This window comes from Octodon degus, unplaced genomic scaffold, assembly GCF_000260255.1.
Source record: "Octodon degus isolate 3935 unplaced genomic scaffold, OctDeg1.0 scaffold00016, whole genome shotgun sequence".
NCBI lineage: Eukaryota > Metazoa > Chordata > Mammalia > Rodentia > Octodontidae > Octodon > Octodon degus.
Window position 1 is genome coordinate 14,619,396 of NW_004524592.1, and position 19,985 is coordinate 14,639,380.

The 19,985-nt window shown below is 41.0% G+C and overlaps 1 protein-coding gene across 1 annotated transcript in view; it reads right to left on the bottom strand.

The window, feature by feature from the left end:
- The window catches only part of LOC101560675 (cytochrome P450 20A1), a 64,177-nt gene extending 47,690 nt beyond the window's left edge, over positions 1-16,487 (bottom strand). Inside the window, exons 1-4 of the mRNA XM_023710160.1 lie at positions 16,337-16,487; positions 10,287-10,336; positions 9,287-9,453; positions 3,692-3,834 (exon numbers count right to left, since the gene is read on the bottom strand). Of these exons, the coding sequence (XP_023565928.1) occupies positions 3,692-3,834; positions 9,287-9,453; positions 10,287-10,336; positions 16,337-16,408 (432 nt within the window). The 5' untranslated portion in view covers positions 16,409-16,487. The remainder of the gene's footprint in view (positions 1-3,691; positions 3,835-9,286; positions 9,454-10,286; positions 10,337-16,336) is intronic.
- Between the last annotated feature and the right edge of the window lie 3,498 nt (positions 16,488-19,985).

Here is a 19,985-nt window from a genome sequence, read left to right on the forward strand (position 1 = left end):
GCACTCAGGAGGTGGAGGAAGGAGGATTGCTGTGAGTTTGAAACCGGCCTGGGCTACAAAGAAAGCTCGAGTCCAGTCTGAACTGCATAAAGAAAAATAGAAAATCAAAAAGAAAAAAAAAAAAAAAATGAAAAAATAAACAAAAAAAAAGAACAAAAGAAAATAAACCTCTACCCCTTTAAGTTATGGGTGTCAGATATTTTGTCCCAGTGATGTTAAAATGATGACAAAAGAAAAAATGCATTAGCCAAGTGGGAAGATTAATAACAAGAAGTATTTTCTGAGGACCAGGAAAGATATAGGAAAGGGAAATTATTTGAACAGAATGGAGAGCTGTGGAGGTAGATCAGCAGCCTAAGCACCTGCCTGGCAAGCACCAGGTCCTGAGTTCAACCGCCGATACCAAATAAATAAATAAAGATTTAGAACAAAATGGAAAGGGAGACAGCAAATACATAGCAAGAGAAACTACTCATATGAAGAGAAAGGAGGTATTTCCTGAGTGCTTATTGTATTCTAGACCTATTGTTAGGTTATTCATTTATTTTGAAACAGGGTCTCACTGTGCAGTTTAGGATGGCCTTGTGCTCATTTTTGTAGCCCTCAGGTTGGTTTCAACCTCCTGAATACTTGGATTACAGGCATGTGCCACCACACCCAATTCAGGGTCGGCACAGCACAGCACACCTGAGGCTCCAGGGGTTCCAGGGCCAGCATGGCATGTAGAGCTGGATCCAACTCAGGATCTTGTGCTTGCCAGGTAGGTGCTTATACCTCTGAGCTATCTCCCCAGCCCCTACTGTTAGGTATTATAAATGATTATCTCATAGAATCTTCACCATAATTTCTATTATCTTCAATTTACAGAAGAAGAAATAAAAACTCAGAAAGGTCATGATTCATATAGATATCAAATGATATGGATTAGGGAAAATGGAAGGAAAACATAATCTAAGGGAGAGAGGGGGAAGAAAACGTATTTGTTAGGTAAGTACATCCAGGTTGTCATTAAAATTTAGAGAAAGTACTTACTAGAAATTGGAGAGGAATTAGGAAATGCTAGGAACAATGTTTCCAAGAGAAAATCAGCAAGATTAGACTCTGGAGGTAAGAGAAAAATCAAGTAATTAAGGGTATCTTACTTTTTCTGTTGTTGTTTTTGAGACAGGGCCTTGTTACATATTTTAGACTCCTCTTGAACTCACCAAGTAACCCAGGGTGACCCTGAACACACAGCAATCCTCCTGCCTCAATCTCAGAGTATTAGGATTGCACGCATGCATCACCATACCCAGAATGAGGGTATGTCAGTTACTTCCTTATCACTGAGACAACACTCAATACTCACAATTTAAAAGAGGAAAGGTTTATTTTGGCTCAGTTTGCAGAGGATTAAGTCAGATGGCTCCAAGCATGGCTGAGGACAGTGGCTTGTGGCATGGCACACAGGAGGTATGGAGCATCAAGGGAGGAGCTGGAAAGGGAGATACAACCTTCTACATGATGACTGAGTGACTGCCTCTTCCCACTAGGCTCCATATCCTAACAGCATGTCAGCTATAAAGCCTCTATCCATCACCTTCCAAACATCGCACCTATGACCACAGAGGCTTCAAGGGACAACTAGACATAATAAACTGCAATAGACTTTAAGCTAATCTACTCAGTGACTGAATAAATATCTGCTGAGGGCTTGCTGTGTACATACTTACTCCTACATACTTGTAAGAGTCAGGCATGTACAGGCAATCAAAATACTAATTCTTATTGTCATAGAGCATACACTATAGGGAGGGAGAGAAACCTTCACAGAATTACTAACTGGGGAAACAACTGTGAAGGAAAAGTAAAGTGTGTCACAATAGCATCTAAAAAAAGGACCTACCTAGGGATTGTGAAACGATCAAAGATAGGGAAAATGATGTTCAAACTAGGGTATGAAGTGTGTGTGTGGTGTGATGGCACACCTGTACTCCCAGCACTTGGAAAGAGGAGTATAGTTGAAAGAGGTGAAAGCTAGCCTGGACTCCACAGTGAGATCAAGGCCTGCCTGAACTACAAGGTGATCCCCTGTCTCAACAAACAAACAAAATGTATACATTATGATCTCAATAACATATTAATATATCTCACATACAATGAAATTATGGGTGGGTTTTTGGGGGTTGTTTGTCTTTGTCTTTTGGACACAAGGTTTGCTATACACTTCAGGCTGGTCTTGAACTCACTTGATAACAGAGGCTGATCTCAAACTCACAGAGATGCTCTTGCTTCAGCCTCCTGAGTTGCTGGGATTATAGTCCTGAGCCACTATGCCTGGTTATATGGGTGATTTCTTTATAGTGTTAAATATTTCATGTCTTATATAGCCATATATTACTTCGATTTCTTTTGTTGGCCTTGAACTTTTGATCCTCCTGCCTCAGCTTCCTAAAAAACTGGTACTATAGACATGCATCATTACACTGTGCCACATATTACTCTTGTATATTACTTTAAAAGCACATAAATAAATCAGAGTAGCTTTGGATAGAAGGAAGGATTATTAGGGCTAGGGGTATATCTTAAACAAAACAAAAAGGAAAAGAAAAAATGATTCTGTACAACTTAAAATCAAGCAAGGTGTGGTGGAACACACCTGTAATTCCAACACTTGGAAAGCTAAGGTGAGAGCATTGCCACAAGTTCAAGGTAAGCCTGGGATACACAGTAATTTGAAAGCAGTTTAAGGCCCATTCTCAAAAAAATGAAAGGTTTAAAATCAGGAGAAAAAAAAAAGGACATGGACAGAGTCTGTTAAAGGAGGCGTGACTGCAATACTAGAACATTCCTGGAGATTTGGGACAGTTTTGTGGGGTCACAAGACTCAGGTAACACTGGATGCAACCTGGGACTGTTAGGGACCAAAGCAAAATGATATGATTACTGTTGTTGTCAGACACAATAAATCATTCGTGGAACTTCTTCAAAACAGCAACTTCCTCCAGTGATTCTGCACAAGAAGCCCAATAATCAGTATTGTAATCAGAGGGACAATTTCAAGTGAGCTCAGATGATATTTTGGCAAAGTGGCTTAAGACTGGCCTGAGCCAAGCATGGTAGTGCACACTTACAATCCCAATACTTAGGAGGCTGAGGCAGTAAGATTACTGTTAGTCTGAGGCCATCCTGTGCTACACAGTAGTTCAAGACCAGCCTAAAGAGCTAGAGCTCAGTGACAGTGTTTGCCTAACCATGTGAAAGGCACTGGGTTCAATCCCTAGTATTGCAAGGCCAGCTTGAACTACATAGTTAAGACTGTCTCACAAAACAAGTCTGGCCGGATAGCCATAGACAAATCAATGGACATAAAAAGTTTGGGTCTCTGTTCCATCTTTCCAGTTATGTGGGCAGGCTGGGGATGAAACTTAATGGTAGAGCCCTTGCCTAGCAGGTTCCACCCCAGCACCACAAAAACAAAAAAATACAAACAAAACAAATCCCTACAGAGTAAGTCTACAATTCACAATGTTGTCTTCTTTTTTAGTGTATGGGCTTTCTATGTATTTCATTTTGTTTTAAAATTAGAGAAGAAAACAATCAGCTTAGAGAGACACAGGGAAAGAATGGCAAAGAACATGGACCAAAGGTTTAAAACATACTACTACTCAGCTGTATTCGGAACACCAGACCAATCCATTCTGCACCTCACCTTTTGCAGGAGCCCAAAGCCATTCTGCAGAGCCTCCCTTACACCGTGGTCACACAGCTTCTCCCTCAGGTGGTGCTTGTCTGCAGTCCCACCACCCGACTGGTGCCTCAGCAATGACTGCAGCACAGTTCCAAAAGGGTCCGCTGAAACAAATGAGTCAAACATTTCTAAATCAAAATAATCACTAAAAAAGCATTCTCTTGCCTGTAATCCTAGGCCTTGGGAGACCAAGGCAGGAGGATTACTAGGAGGTCAGGGCAGCCGGGGCTACATAGTGAATTCAAAGTTAGCCTAAACTACACAGATATACCTTGTCTCAAAAGAAAAACTAACAAACAAAACCACAAAACAATAACCACAAAACCTCCTTCAAAAAGCCTCCAACGATCAAGAAGAGAAACTGATAAGACGAGAGCTGTGATCACAGCAAATTTTTTTACAACTCCTTTCATACTTTTTTTTTTTTTTAATTTTATTTATTTTGTGTGTGTGTGTGGCCAGCTCAGCCCACCAGGGGGCGGGGCTGGCTGGCATGTGGTGCTGGGGGATTGAACCGCGGTCCCTGTGCTTTGCTAAGCTTGTTCTAAGTAGGTGCTTTAGACCACTGAGCCATCTCACCAGCCCTCATACTCTTTTTTAAAAAATTTATTTTTTGTATTTTACTACAGGGTCTACAGGGTCTCACTATATAGATCAAACTCCTAGTGATCCGCCTGTGTTCAGCCTCCCAAGCACTGGGATTACGGGTGCACCCCTGGGGGGGAGGGCCAGCGCCAGCAAGGAATACTGGGGATCGAACCCTGGCCGCTGCATCTGCTAAGCAGACACTTTCCACTGAGCTATCTGGCCAGCCTGCATACTCTCTTTTAAATATCAAGGAAAATTCAAATATTAAGGAAAATTGGTAAGAATACATATGATTAGAAAATTCTACTGTAAGTCATTAATTAACATTGACATAATTTTCTACCTAAGTGATATCTTCCATGTTTTTAAAAATTCACTTCACTGATACAGCTAGCATGTATTAATGCAAAAGGGTAAATTTGTGATTGTCAAGTATTACAGCTAAAATCAGCTGAGTTCAAAAAATTTTTCCACTCTTTGTGAAAAGTATTTGACTATACTGTTTTAATACAACATGCATGTAAGCAATTCAAACCAAGAAAAAAATACAAACAAGTAAATTCACCCTGGGGCCGGGGAGATGACTCAGTAGGATAAGCGCTTGACTGGCAAACGTAAGGATCTGAGTTCAATCCCCAGTTCTGCAAAAAAAAAAAAAATAAATAAATTCACCCTAATTCTCGATGCACAGAGATATTCACTTAGGAATTTTACCTAAACAGCTGCTAACAATAATTTCTTAGATGAAAGAAAAACAATCTTCCGCTTTCCCAAGTAACTACCCTCCCTTTCAGCAGAGCCTTCTCTCAGCTCACTAACAGGCTAGCTTGGAGCATGCTTACTGGCTCCCCACCTGCCAGACCCACTGAAAACAACCCCTCTGTACCACAGTTTTCTCTTCTATAATAGATAGGGACACTTAATGCCTACTTCATAAAATGGCTGTCTTCTAGATTAAATGAGGTAATAATGGCTGCAGAATAGTGCTAGCATGTAAAATCTGCTACACAAATATTTGATAAGCAAGATAAGTCTAAATTATAATACTAAGGCTAAAAATATTCTTTTATTCAGCCATTGCTAAATATTTAGGTTGCTTCAAATTGTTATTATAAATAACACTAATAAGAATCACTTCTCACATATGTGATTATCATCTTATGGATGAAATTCTCTAAGACTTTACTAAGTCAAAGGTCACTGTCAATCACTGCTCCAGAGCTCACATCACATTTATGCCGTATATTGGGGGCTGGTGAGATGGCTCAGTGGTCTAAAGCACCTACTTAGAACAAGCTTAACAAGGCACAGGGACCGCGGTTCAATCCCCCAGCACCACATGCCAGCCAGCCCCGCCCCCTGGTGGGCTGAGCTGGCCACACACACACACACACACACACACAAAATAAATAAATTTAATTAAAATAAATAAATAAATATACCGTATGTTGCCCCAGCCCTGCAGTCACAGTAACTTTCACCTGTATTTCTCATCTCCTTTACTCAGGCAGAAATCTCAAGGGTCTCCAACTGATTAACTTCAAATTCTTTTATCTGTTTACTGGCCACTTATACTTTTCCTTTCATAATTATTTTGGTACAAAAGTGGTTTGTTTGTATTTACCGTAGTCACGGTTTGCAAGGGAAACAATTTAATATAGGACATATAATTTATGGGATTATTTTATAATAGTCACCCAAAAAGTCAAATACAAATTTGTTCACACACTAGAAACCCAAAGAAACCAGCTGAGCACCCAACAAGGTCTCATACAAGTCTATATCAAGGATCTGCACTGGGGAGGCCCAAAAGTCAGTGGTGGGAGCTAAAAAGTCTGTGCCATCAGGATGAAGGATCTGTGTCATCAGGCTGAGGGATCTGCACTGAAGCCAGGAAACAAGGCTCAACATGAGGACCACAGCTCCCCCAAGGAGAACCACAGCCATCCTCAGTAACATCGCAGACCTGAACTCCCCTGATAATGCAAACAGCCAATTTCATATCAGGAAAACCAGTGTGACCAGCTGCTTCAGGAGAATCAACAGCACCATCTCTCCCTCCCCAGTTCTCCTTTTTACTGTGCTGGCAACAATCCTCAAGTGGGTCCTCCACACCCGGCACCATGCTGATTAATTTCAGCTGCATATTACAAACTGACCACCAGCTGTCAATCCACCGTGTTTTCATTATTTTGATTTTTAAATAATTGGATTTAAAAAGTCTCACTATGTAATCCAATAAAGTCTCACTATGTAATCCAGGTTAATCTTGAACTCACTTAAATTCTCTTTCCTCAGCCTCCCAAGTGCTGGGTGTGTTAGTTAATTACTCTCACTGCTGAGACACCCAAAGTTAAAGGAGGAAAGGTTTATTTACCTCATAGTCTGTTAAGGTTTCAGTTCATAATCAGCTGGCTCCAAGGCAGGGTGGTACTGCAAATCAGAAACACTTCATGGCAGGCAGAAGGTAGCAAAGCAAGGAAGGGAAAGGGACCTTGGCAGCTTTTTCTGCCCTTTTTAAACACTATCTAGGCTACCAAGATTGAGGCAATGCCAAGCCAATCACTGTGCAGCCCACACTGGCCTGAAACTCACAATGATTCTCCTGGCCTTAGCCTTCCAAGTGTTGGGACCACAGGCATGCACCACTGTATCTGGCCTTTAGATTTTGTACTATTTTGGGAAAGGATGAATCTGTACTACTTGTTGCTAAAATAGGTTAATATTTAGCCATGTTTTCTTCTCTTTAATACTTCATAGTTTAATCATTTGGAATCTGATATAAAGGATAAAACAACCACTAGGAAGACAGTACGCAATGTGTTAATTATTGAAACTGTCCTATCAATTTGATTTGAAACTGTCTCATTGCTATTCGTCTGTCAATAAAATTATGGGAAAAAAAAAGGATAAAACAGGAGTTAATATTTTTTCAAGTATCTAACCAGTTTCTCAAAAATATATTTTATCCTTTATTATTGAATACTATCTTTTTTTTTTGTGGAAACAGGGATTGAACTCAGGCCCTTGTGCTTGCCAGGCAAGAGCTTATTCTACTAAGCTATCTCCCCAGACCCTAGAATACTATCTTTAAGAAAAGATGAGCATAAGAAAACAAATTTTGGGCCGGGAAGATGGCTCAGAGGAATAAGCACTTCCCTGGCAAGCGCAAAGGCCAGAGTTCAATCCCCGGTTCCGCAAGAAAAAGAAAACAAATTTTAAGTGATATATACACATCAGTGACTAACATTCAGCCTTAGAAAAGAGGAAAATTCTGTCATTTTCAAGAAGAAATAACAAGGATATTATGCTAAGTAAAATAAGGTCAACACAGAAAAATGAAATGAAATGATATAAAATAAACTCAGCTAGTTTAAAAATATGTATCTGTTATAGTTTGTGTATAGGTGTCCCCCAAAGCCTTATACAGGCATAGGGTAGCTTCTGGAGTTTGTTATTGTGGATATGGATGCTGCACCTGCCCTGGGGCAGGTATTTTGCATTACAATGTAAGGAGGCAAGAGAGGCTAGCTAGCTGCTCTTTGCAACAGCCAAGAAAGGCTGCTCTCTGCCATGTGCCTCTTGCCTTGAAGCCAGCCAAGTACGAACTGAAACCTCCAGTAACTGTGAGCTAAATAAATCTTTCCTTCCTTCATTTTGAGTGTCGGGTGTTTGTCCCAGCAACGAGAGAAGAGTAACTAAGACAGTATCACAGGTTTATCTTCTGAATTACCTATCATACTCCACCAACTTGTCTAATCGTCTCACAGTACAAGAGTCTGCAGATTAACCTAGCTTTACAATATACTTTTATAGATGAGTGCCCAAACTATAACCCCAAACCAACTCAAAGTGCCAACACTGCAATTAAACCTGAAAACTGAGATTTAATTTAGAAAACACAACTCAAGGGGTCAGGGAGATGGCTCAGTAGACTAAGTGCTTCCCTGGCAAGTGTAAGGGCCTGAGTTCAATCCCCAGTTACACACACACACACACACACACACACACACACACACACAAAATTCTGAACATAACTCACATATTGATGTCTTCTGTCTTAGAAAAGCAAGGAACATGTGTGCCATATGTTTGCCAGCACTACATGATGCTATAAGGTTTTCCCTTATTAATGTTCTTTTTAGATTTTTCCTGGTTGCCTATTATATATTTTTGTTTTATTTTTTATTTTTTAAATTAATTTTATTCAGAAACAAATAGCAATGACAGAGTTTCAAAACTGAAAATAGGGCAGTTTCAATAATTAATACATTGCATATTGTTGTCTTCGGAGTGGTTATTCATAGTACAAGATGCAGACATGATATCCTGTCCAAACACTATTAGTACAAATCTTTCTTCTCACTGAATTAAGAGAAAGTAGCTGTATATCTATCCTATTGTGTATACATAGATACAAAATGGTCCTTCATTTGTTTCCCCTTGTTTTTGTTTAGCTTTGTCAGAGATGGGTATTCCATTGCCATTTAAATACTGTAGGTATGTGAATTCAGCAAAATAATCCAATATACTCCAGTAGTCCATAAGTGGGTTATCTGTAGGACTAGCCATGTCAGAAGTTGTTGACTTAAGCCCTTTACAGCTCAGCATATTAATATGGCTTTACTTTTCATACCTTGTTATTATACTTATATTTAATCTTCATGATGTACCCTGAAACTTTTTTTAATGTTACTGTGGATCAAACCACAAATTATTTTTCAGGTTCCCCCCAAAATCCTATTTTAATTTACACTGAAACTTTGTTGGATAGGTCTATAAATTAACAAAAAAAATGTAATTTTACTATATTGTCTTAAGTGAGGCAAAATGAAGACCTGATCACTGTCTCTACATAGCATGAAACATTCAATAAATATTACCTATTCCTATCCAAAAACAATGTATAGCTACATATAAACATTTATTATTCAAAGATAAAGTCAACTATTAGCAAATGCAACTTACATGTCCTGTTAGGGTTAATATGTTGTTTCAGTACCTCAACAGTGCCCAAGCTAACCACAAGGCGCCTGCCAAACCAGAAAGAGACCACAGGTCCATATTTCTCATGCAGATTAACCAGGAACTCATGCAAACTTCCGCTGGTCATGATATCTGGAAGATTGCCATCTCTGTTAAAATACAAAACAGCATTTAACCACATAACAACTTAGCCTGAAAATGCAGAAAAACCACAGCTGACTCTAAATTAACTATATCAATAGATAAGAAAAAATGTCCAAGAACTTTAAATTATTCCAAAATCCAAAACTCAATTATATTTGCCTTCATACTGTGCTTCTATAGTTATATTTAGATACAGATTTTTCTGAGAACTTTGAGAATTTGTAACGCTTCAAACTGAATAAGAAAGCCACAGCAAGAATGTCTGATATGGATTCTGGTAAATAGTAACTTTGGCAGCACTGCATTCTAAGCCAACAACAGCCATCATCCCAGGCTGATGAAGATTATGGGATCTCTTACAGCAGTGTTTTCATTTTTCTTTCTAAATTCTGTCTATTGTCAGCTTTCTCCGGCAAACGGAAGTGAAAGCAATTCATAGTTTAGATTTATACAGCCATCTTTTTAGTTCTCCACAAAGTTTACAATGTGTGTGCAAAGGTAAATTTAAAGTAAACAAGGAGAGCTGGCGAGATAGCTCAGTGGATTAAGCACCTGCTTAGGCAAGCACAGGCACCACTTGCCATGCTGTCCCAGCCCCGGGGCACACTGAGCCAGCCACTAGACCACAGTGGTGGTGCATGCCTATGATCTCACAGCTGGGGAGGATGAAAACAGGAGGATCACTACAATTCTGAGCTGCTGAGCTGCGTAGTGAGATCCTGCGCCAAACACATAAAAATAAACAAATAAGGAATTAAACAAGATGAATAATCTAAAAATACAGTTTAACTTTGTTACCAAAAATGAAAAACTGACTCTAGTACAAACAAGTACTTACTTTTCTTCAGTCGGAGCAATACCTGGAATCCCTGCAGCTTGTCTGGAAGCCTTAAGGGAAAAAAAAGTTTCATTTTGCCTTATTTTGTTTTGTTGAGACAGGATCTCAGTAAGTAGTTCAAACTGTCCTTGAACTCACTATGCAGCCCAGGCTACCCTTGGTCTTCTAAGTGCTGGGATTACATCCCTGGTTTAAAAATACATTAAGTGAAAAAAAATAAATAAATAAAATAAAATAAAAATATATTAAGTGATAAAATAATTCACAGAGATGGGGAATTTCAACTATTCACAATTTTCTACTAGGTTCATGGTTGCTAAGGATAGATGGTGAGTTATTTTTAACTGGGGGGCATGGTCTCATGATGTAGTTCAGGCTGGCCTTGAGCTTACAGTGATCCTCCTGCCTCAGTCTCTTAAGGGCTGGAATTAACAGGTGTACACCACTACACCTGGTAGGGTTACTTTCAAATTTTAAATTAAGCATGTTATTACTTATATAATAATTACTTATAAAAAATAATTCTTGATTGGGCATAGTGGCACATGCCTGTGATCTCAGCACCAGGGAGGCTGAGGCAGGAGGATCACTGCAAGTTATATGCCAGCCTGGGCTACACGATGAGTTCCACTGCCAGCCTGAAATATGTAACATGACCCTGCCTCAAATAATAATAAAATTTTAAACTAAATATTTATAGAAAAAATATTCAACTTTAGAAATGATCCTGAGGGCTAGCACAATAGCTCAGTGTCATAAGCACCTGCCTGGAAAGCACAGGTCCCAAGTTCAATCCCGGGTACCCCTGGAACCCTGGGCTCACCATACTGCCTGGGCATGGCAGCACATGCCTATGATCCCAGCCCTAAGGGAGACTGAGACAGGAGGACCACTACAAGTCCAAACTACCTAGCCAGATTGTGTATCCCCCCCCCCAAAAAAAAACTGATCCTGAATTTTGTTATGATTTTGACTAGCACAATACTAATCATCTATTTAGCATTCTATCTTTTTCTACTTAACATTATATATACAAGAGAATATTCATGTCTGCATTTATTTGGAAACTTTAATGTTGCTAAAATTGTTTAATTATTTTCCTGCTACATTGTTGGAAAACATCTTGCTTACTACTTTAATTATTACAAATAGTGGTACTAAATTTTTTTCACCCCCCCCCACTTGGGGTTCATCATACCTCCAAAAGAGAAATCAGTCTGATGGTTCTTTTTTTTTAATTTATTTATTTATTTATTTATTTGTGTGTGTGTGTGTGTGGCCAGCTCAGCCCACCAGGAGGCGGGGCTGGCTGGCATGTGGTGCTGGGGGACTGAACCGCGGTCCCTGTGCTTTGCTAAGCTTGTTCTAAGTAGGTGCTTTAGACCACTGAGCCATCTCAGCAGCCCCCAGTCTGATGGTTCTAACTGAAGGATTTTTACAGTTGCCACTAAATACTGTAACACTAATATCAGGCAACAGTGTGTGTACCTAAAACACTAACCTAGAATGCTATCCTGCACACAGGTAAGTTTAATATTATGAACAGTAGAGAAAAACAGGGAACAGCCTCAGATTTCTTTTTTTTTTTTTTTTTTTTTTTTTGTGGAACTGGGGATCAAACTCAGGCCCTTGAGCTTGCCAGGAAGCGCTTATTCCACTGAGCCATCTCCCCAGCCCCTCTAGCCCCAGATTAATAATAGCAATAAAAGATAAAAGTCAGTAGTATAAAAATTCTAACTTTTAGATAGGCAAGGTGGTGTATGCCTGCAATCCCAACTACTCAGGAGGCTAAGATGGAAAAATCATAAGTTCAAGGCCAGACTTGGCAACTAAGCAAGGCCCTGTTTCAAAGTAAAAGGTAAAATATTAAAAAAAAAAAAAAAAAAACCACACACACACATACACAAAAAACAAACAAACAAACAAACAAACAAAACACTGGCTATATAGCTCAGTGGTGGAGTATTTGATGAGCACCGACAGAGTTCAATTCTTAGTAGCTTTAAAAAGCTAAAAACAGTAGGGCTGGAGAGATAGCTCAGTAGAATAAGTGCTTGCCTGGCAAGTTAAAGGTCATGAGTTCAATCCCCAGTACTAAAAAAAAAAGCTAAAAACAGTAACAATCAAATCGTTTCTACATTAAACTACTACTAATAATAATAATTGTCTTTTTGAGACAGGATCTCGCTATCCAGTTCAGGTTGGGCTTGAACTCACTCTGTAGCCCAGGCTGGCCTCAAACTCACAATGATCCTCCAACTCAGCCTCCTACACTAAAATTATTAATGACTAAAACAAGGTTCCTGTAGCATGTCCCTCCTTTCAATCCCTGATACTAGAAGGAAGGAAATAATATTAAACTTACCTGTGTGCAGCATAACATTATACATTGGTGTTTTCATTGTCATCATGGAAGTGCAAGGTTCACACACTAAGCTAGCTTTCCTCCAGTAAGTGGTAATTTGTGAGTGTCATTTTATACCCAAATATGAAAAATAACTGTGATGGGGAGGGGAGGTAGCTCAGTAGAATAAGTGCTTGCCTGGCAAACACAAGGGCCTGAGTTCAATCCCTAGTTCCGCAAAAAAAAAAAAAAAAGAAAGAAAGAAAAATAACTGTGATAAGGTGAACCCAGTAGAAAAGCCCAGCTGGGAAGGGACTGACGGCACAGCTAGGAGGCACAGGAGCTGCAGCACCACAGCTGTAAAACCAAAGTTGGAGGTGCTGGTATGCAAAACCAGGAGCTAGAACATTAGGAGCAGCGAGTTACTGACACTCAGAAGTCCAAAGCTGCACCTTCACAATTCACAACTGATGTCCAAATTGAGAAAAAAAATCCCAAGGCACTTGGTAACAGGGTCACAGTTGTAACATCTCTGATCTCTAAACATGGTGGACAGCAGAGATAGTGATGCACACCTGTAATCCCAGGACTCAAGAGGCAGATGGATCACCATAAATTTAAGGTCAGCCTGGGTTACATAGAAAGACACTTTCTCAAAAAAAGAAAAAGAAAAAAGGGCCAGGGAGATGGCTCAGTAGAATAAGTGCTTCCCTGGCAAGTGCGAGGGCCTGAGTTCAATCCCCAGTTCTAAAAAAAAAAAAAAAAATGGTAGGCTGATAACATTCCTCTCTTATCTCCACACCAAAGTCTCAGTAAAATAAAGAAATAAGAGACATGAATGAGAATGGAAGAAAAGTGAGATCAAACATCTCAAGTATTAAGCTATCAAGGGAGTCAACTTAAGAGTTGAAAGCTCTCCCCTAAATATCTGCAGATGATTCCTAAAAAAAGCAATTAGATTTGCACTGTAGCAAGGAAGGCAAGATAATATACAATGTAAGATACAGACTTGAACTTTACTGAGAAATCTGCATATTAATTCCATAGGCCCTCTAGGAGTTCTCCTCCATGCCTATTTTTATTAATCCTTTTAGAAGACTAAGATTCCAGATTCAGGAACAACACAATGGGAGTGTAACCTCTATGATTCTAAAGAGGAATCTAAAACAGACTTTTACACCAAGTCCAACTACTATTCAGGTGTGAAAACAGTTCAGAGATATACAAACAGCAAGGTCTCAAAATTTATTTTCCATGCACGCTCTTAGGAACCTACCAGAAAATGATGTAGAGCAACAAATAAAGGAAATGAGAGGAAAAAGAGAACCACATGACCCTGGCAAAGAGAGTAGGCCACACAGGTTAAAAGATTCCCCACAATGATCATGAAAGGACAAATGCTCTGCAGCACATGAAGACAGCAACCAGTATTGTGTAGGAGCAGAGTGCGCCAGAAATGCATTCAGAGTGGGAAAGCCACAATGATGAACTTTTGATGAGGAAAAGGAAGAGAAAGAGGAGAAATGACTGTCCTCAGAATCGACGAGTTTAATGGTGTCATGTCTTCAGTTGAGTTCCAGAAGCTGACTTGAAAACAAGTATTGCCAGGGAGATGGCTCAGTAGAATAAGCGCTTCCCTGGCAAGCGCAAGGGCCTGAGTTCAATTCCTGGTTCTGCCAAAAAAAAAAGACATTCCATTTTGGGGCTGGGGAGATTGCTCAGTGGAATGAGCGCTTCCCTGGTAAGTGCAAGGGCCTGAGTTCAACCCTCAGTTCCGCAAAAAAAAAAGAAAAAGAAAAAAGAAAACAAGGATTAAGGACAAGTAGCTAATTTAGTAGATGATCCAAGGAAACAATGGAGGACAAGGGAAAAGGTCCTGCAGATAGGGAAGGAGCTTAGATATGGTGACTACTGGAAGGTAACCCGACAGGTCACTGGGGTTCAATCCCACTGCAAACCCTGAACAATAGTATAAAATATCTGTGGCCACATGTGACTAACAAAGATCTGAAATGCAATTGATCAGAACTAAGTTGTGTTCCAAATGTAAAATATACATTGGGTTTCTAACACAGTACCGAAAAAGGTAAACTAATTGCTAAATTCTGTATTAATTGTATGTTGACCTGATAACATCTTAGATACCTGGGTTTAAATAAAATATATTATTAAAATAAAAACAAGATGACTGCTATAGTACTAACCTCCGCATTTTGTTAGTAGAAATTTGCGGCAATTATACTCTCCTGCCCTTTCCTACATCTCCAAACCATTAAATGATAATGAAGTACTCCAAACAGGCATGTATTAGACTTGGTAAAAACCTGAAAAACTCTATTCTCTCTCCAATGATAGCCTCACCGTATCCATATACCTTGAGACCATACAGGATGTTATTACGATCTTGTTTTTTTCCCCATCATTAAGGACTGAAACCAGGACCTTCCTATTTCACATCCACAGCCCATTTTCGTTTTTATTTTGAAACGGGCGTTTGGCTCTGTAATTTAGACCTGTCTTGAACGTACTATATAACCCAGGCTGGCCTCAAATCTCCTGCCTTAGTCTCCCAAGTGCTAGTATTACAGGTGCATACCATCACACCTGCCTATGATCTTTATGCTAAAGTATCAGAAGAAATCCTGGACTACCATTTTCTTTCATTTATTTACTTATTTTTTAAAAATTTATTTATTTATTTATTTATTTATTTATTTATTTATTTCAACCGGGGATTGAACTCAGGCCCTTGCGTTTGCCAGGCAAGCGCTTATTCTATTGCGCTATCTCCCCAGCCCCTTTATTTTTATTTTTTTGTTGTCGATATCGGGTCTCACTACACAGTTCCGACTCATATTGATCCTGTCTAAGCCTCCCCAAAGCTGGAATTACAGGCGTGCGCCACCACAGCACGCTGTATCAGGGACCGAACCCAGGTCCTTCGGCTTGCCGAAGGCGCTTAGGTCACTGAACTATCTCCACAGTCCTGAACTACCATTTTCAAATCTACCCCTCTCCCCCATGACGGCAAATCTTTTCAAGTTTTCAAAGACAAACAGCTGGCTGGGACACACACTCCATAGGTTCCCTACCACTGGGCCTAGAATGTAGTTCTACAGAAGTTCATCTTCTTCCCTAACCTAACTCTTCCCCTATTCAAATCTCCATCCTACCTCAGCCATTCACTGCCATGATCACCTAAATCTTCCTCAGCCATTCACCGCCATGTTCACATAAGTCTTCCTCCTACCAAGAACTTCAACACCTCCAAAATTTAAATTTCAGGCACCTAAATCTCTAATCACGTATCTTTCCTTCTAACTTTAACCACCTACTCATACATTTCCCACTCTTCCCAACTTAGATTTCCTGTTGGATGAGTACATGGGTCCCGGGGCTGAGGGCACACAGAGAGAAAGGCAGGGGGAGGGCGGACGACAGCCTGCGGGAGGACGCTCGCAAAGCAAGACCGCCTCCTTCCTCTCCATACACCGGGTGCGGCCAACTACTCGGAAAAGACCGCCGCGCGGAGGCCGCGCCACGTGACTGCGCGCCGCGCCACGTGACCGCGCGCTGTGCCCCGCGACGGCGCAGGCTAGAGCCTCCCCTCAGGCCCGCCCCCTGCGGCCAGCCTGGGGCTAAGCAACACCGACGCAGCAAGAGGCTGGGACAGCGTACAAAATCCCCGAGAACCGAGATGGGTTACCGGGTAAAGGTAGAGCACTGCTCCCACCAACGCCAGCAAGAAGGTCACGGCGAAGATAGCAAAGTCCAACATGGCTCCTCGCCCCGGAGCCACGTCTCAGATTTTCTACTCCGGCAGCAGCAGCCCAGGATGGCGGGACTAGAGAATAGGCGTGTGGGCGGGGCACTCTCAGCAAGAGGACCAATAGGCGAGAGGGGGCGTGGCCAGGGCTGAGACTGTGCGGGAGGCGAAAGCAATGGATCTCCGAGGAGCCACAAAAGCAGAGATCCACGCCACAGGTTTTTTTGTTTTGTTTTGTTTGAACCGGGGATTGAACTCAGGCCCTATGCACTTGCCAGGGAAGCGCTTATTCTACTGCGCCATCTCCCCGGCCCCCACACCACAGGTTACGCAGTAGATGATCCCAGAACAGCCTTCCGCTTGGAGGGATCCAGCGCCTGGAACTTTGCCCAGTGGATTTAAAATGAAAACCTCTAAACCGTGATTTTGAAAGTGTAGTACTGACACTAGCACAAACAACCTTGTCACCCGCAAACGAGATAAGAACGCAGATATTTGGTCCCCACCCCAAACCTCGCTTGGAACCACCCGCAGGGGAGAGGGGATGCAGCAGTCTGGGGGTTGTCCCAGTACCGGTGGTTGGCCCCTTCTCCCTAACTAACTAGCTTCACAATTTTTGGAGGTTTTTTTGGGTTTTTCTGAGACAAGAACTAGCTAAGTCCCTAACTTGCCCATATCGAGCCCATAACTTTCAGCCCTCCTGCCTCAGCTTCCCAGAGAGCTGACATCAACAGTGCAGTATGTTGTTTTTTTTTTTTTTTTTTTTTTGGTGGAACCGGGGATTGAACTCAGGTCCTTGATCTTGCCAGGGAAGTGCTTTTTCCACTGAGCCATCTCCCTGGCCCGCAGTATGTATTTTGACAAAGCCCTCTCGGAGATATCATTAAACATTTAAAATTTGAGTTAAACACATAAAACCACTGAATTAAGCTAACCTAACCCGGGCAGAGACATGAACTCTCAAGAATGAGGCCCCACATTCTAATGCATCCTAACACAGTGGATGTGATTCTCTGACACTTCCTATTGAGCATAGGAGGCAGACTATGGATAGGTCTGTTATATCTGGCTGTTAGTAAATTCCTTGTATTTATTTATTTATTTATTTGTCCTGGGAATCAAACGCACGGCCTTGTACTTGCTAGGCAGGCCTTGTGCCACTGAGCTATATCCCTAGCCCCATTCCTTGAATTTCTTAAGCTTCCATTTCCTACTTTGTAAAAGTGACGGTAATATCACAATGAGTTGCCTGTAGGATTAAATTACATATATTAAAAAAAAAAAAAAAAAAAAAAAAAAAAAAAAACACCTCACAAAGCTCTTAGCAGAACTAAACTGCCAAGTTCAGTTCTTGAAAACTCCAGAGGGACAACAGTGGAGGATGAAGAAATGAAAACAAGAGTCAAGATGCAGAAAGCTGAGGTCATGTGGAGCCCCATCTCCTGATGGGAGAAAGGAACTGCCCTACAGCTGCAGCACATTTATTCAATCAGCATAGGAAGAAGTTCACAGAGAGTTTAAGGGAAAGGTAGGATTTAGGACAGGAAGAATATCTAATTTTCAACAGAACAGCATGCCTTGATGATTTCCCAGGGAATAAGGGGTGAGTGTCTATATTATCTCAGAAGGCCAAAGCACTATGTGCATCAACTCCCTGAACTGCATACTCTTCTCACTGGGCCCTCCCAGACTCATAAGAAGTGGTGGCCTTGTCCTAGATACCTCATGTACAGCAGCCCCAACACTGAGCAGTGCTGTGTAGAGCAGTGTTTTGAAGTAGCTGCTCTGGGCACCTGAAGAGCTTAGTCTTCTACCATGCAGAGATTTTGACATTAGCTAGTGTAAAGCAAGACCTGCTGCTTATTGATACTTCTTTTAGTGAAAGTATCTTAAAACTGTGTATAGGGTTTACAGGTTTGATAACTTGAAATGTTGAGAATATGCAGCAGTTAAGCCAAAGAAATCAATCCAGATTGGATTTCACCTAACTCCATAGATGCCTACTACATAATCATGAAATGTGCCACATAAAAAGCCCCAAATCTTTTGCCAGGCATTCTCATCTTGGGTAGGCATATTGCTTACCCAATTCTGGAGGAGACATGCCAAAGAAACACATATGCGTGGGCCAAATAGTAAGAGCAAAAGGATAATTTTTGTATGTGTGTGTATCTTTTGAAACAGGGTTTCCCTATGCAGCTCAAACTAATCTTGAAGCCACTTTGTAGCCCAGGCTGGCCTCAAACTTGCAGCAATGCTCCTGTTTCAGCCTCCAGAGTCCTGGAATTACAGATATTGCCACTATTGTGGGGCCTGGAAACTATTCTTAAGGAACTAGAATAGCAATTGTAACCTACTGGCTCTTAGGCTCCTTTACTGATGGAGTCCAATATTTTGTCATAAGTCCCTCTAATTTTAATTGTAATTATCTCAAAAATTTTGATGACTTGAGAATCAGATTATAGCAACAGTATTTTAACCAATGAAAAACTGTCAGGTTATTGTACATAGACAACAATATGTATTGTATTGGTAAAACCTGTTTAAGCATCATGTTGATTAGCTGGCAACCTGGATAGATATAGATATAGATATAGATAGATGTAGATATATAGATATAACAGTATTTAAGCAGGATAGAATGGCTCCACCATATGTAAGCAGCAGAGACCACCAGGCTTGTGAAAAGGAAATGTGGCATGAAATTTATTGTGCCTGGGTTACCCAGGCAAAGTGTAATAAGGCCTTCTGCACCAAACAGAGAAGTGTATTCCTTCTATAGGGATGGAGAGAAAGCAGGAGGCATTGAAAAGGAGGATCCCAATGAACATCTGTGGGGTTAAAGATTCCTGGCAGTTTTTTGTATCTCAGTGGACAAAATCCTTTAAAGTGTAAATTCTTGAATGTCTCCAAGTGTCTCTAGGACCTTCAAAATTCCTTGCTCTATCTTAGCTCCTTTCCTGCCTCGTGAAAGCCTTGGGTACTGAGTTGAATTCCTCCTAGAGAATAATGCTTCTGCTGGCAAACAGGCAGGGTCCTCAGCGAGTCAAGCCCAGTTTGAGACTTACAGATGGGAAGGTGGGCTTTTAGGCATAACTAAATAATTGGGTGAAGAGAAAGTTTTCCTAACTACAGCTGAAGTGAGTTATTTTTTCTCTGGTGACTGCTTATTGAGGTATGATGAGTGGTAAGAAGGCCAGAGTTGGAGAAGGACAAAGAGACATGAGCCTATGTCCAGAAATAGGTCGGTTTCTTTTTACTCTATAATCATGATTACTCAGGGCTTCTCTGTGGACATGACAGGTTGAGATGAACTTCCAGTCAGAGGGAAGAGGCAGAGTGCTCTGGGGCCCCTTAGTATTGCTAGATCAGCTGGGAAGACAAATCTGAGTTCTAGAGCCTCCACCTTAGAGTGCAGTCTTACAGTGGCCACATTTGCAGTCAGGGCATGCTGTGGGGGTTGTTTTCAATTTGAAGATATTTCCCGGGGGCTGGGGAGATGGCTCAGTAGAATAAGCTCTTCCCTGGTGAGCGCAAGGGTCTAAGTTCAATCCCCAGTTCCGCCAAAAAAAAAAAAAAAAACACCCAG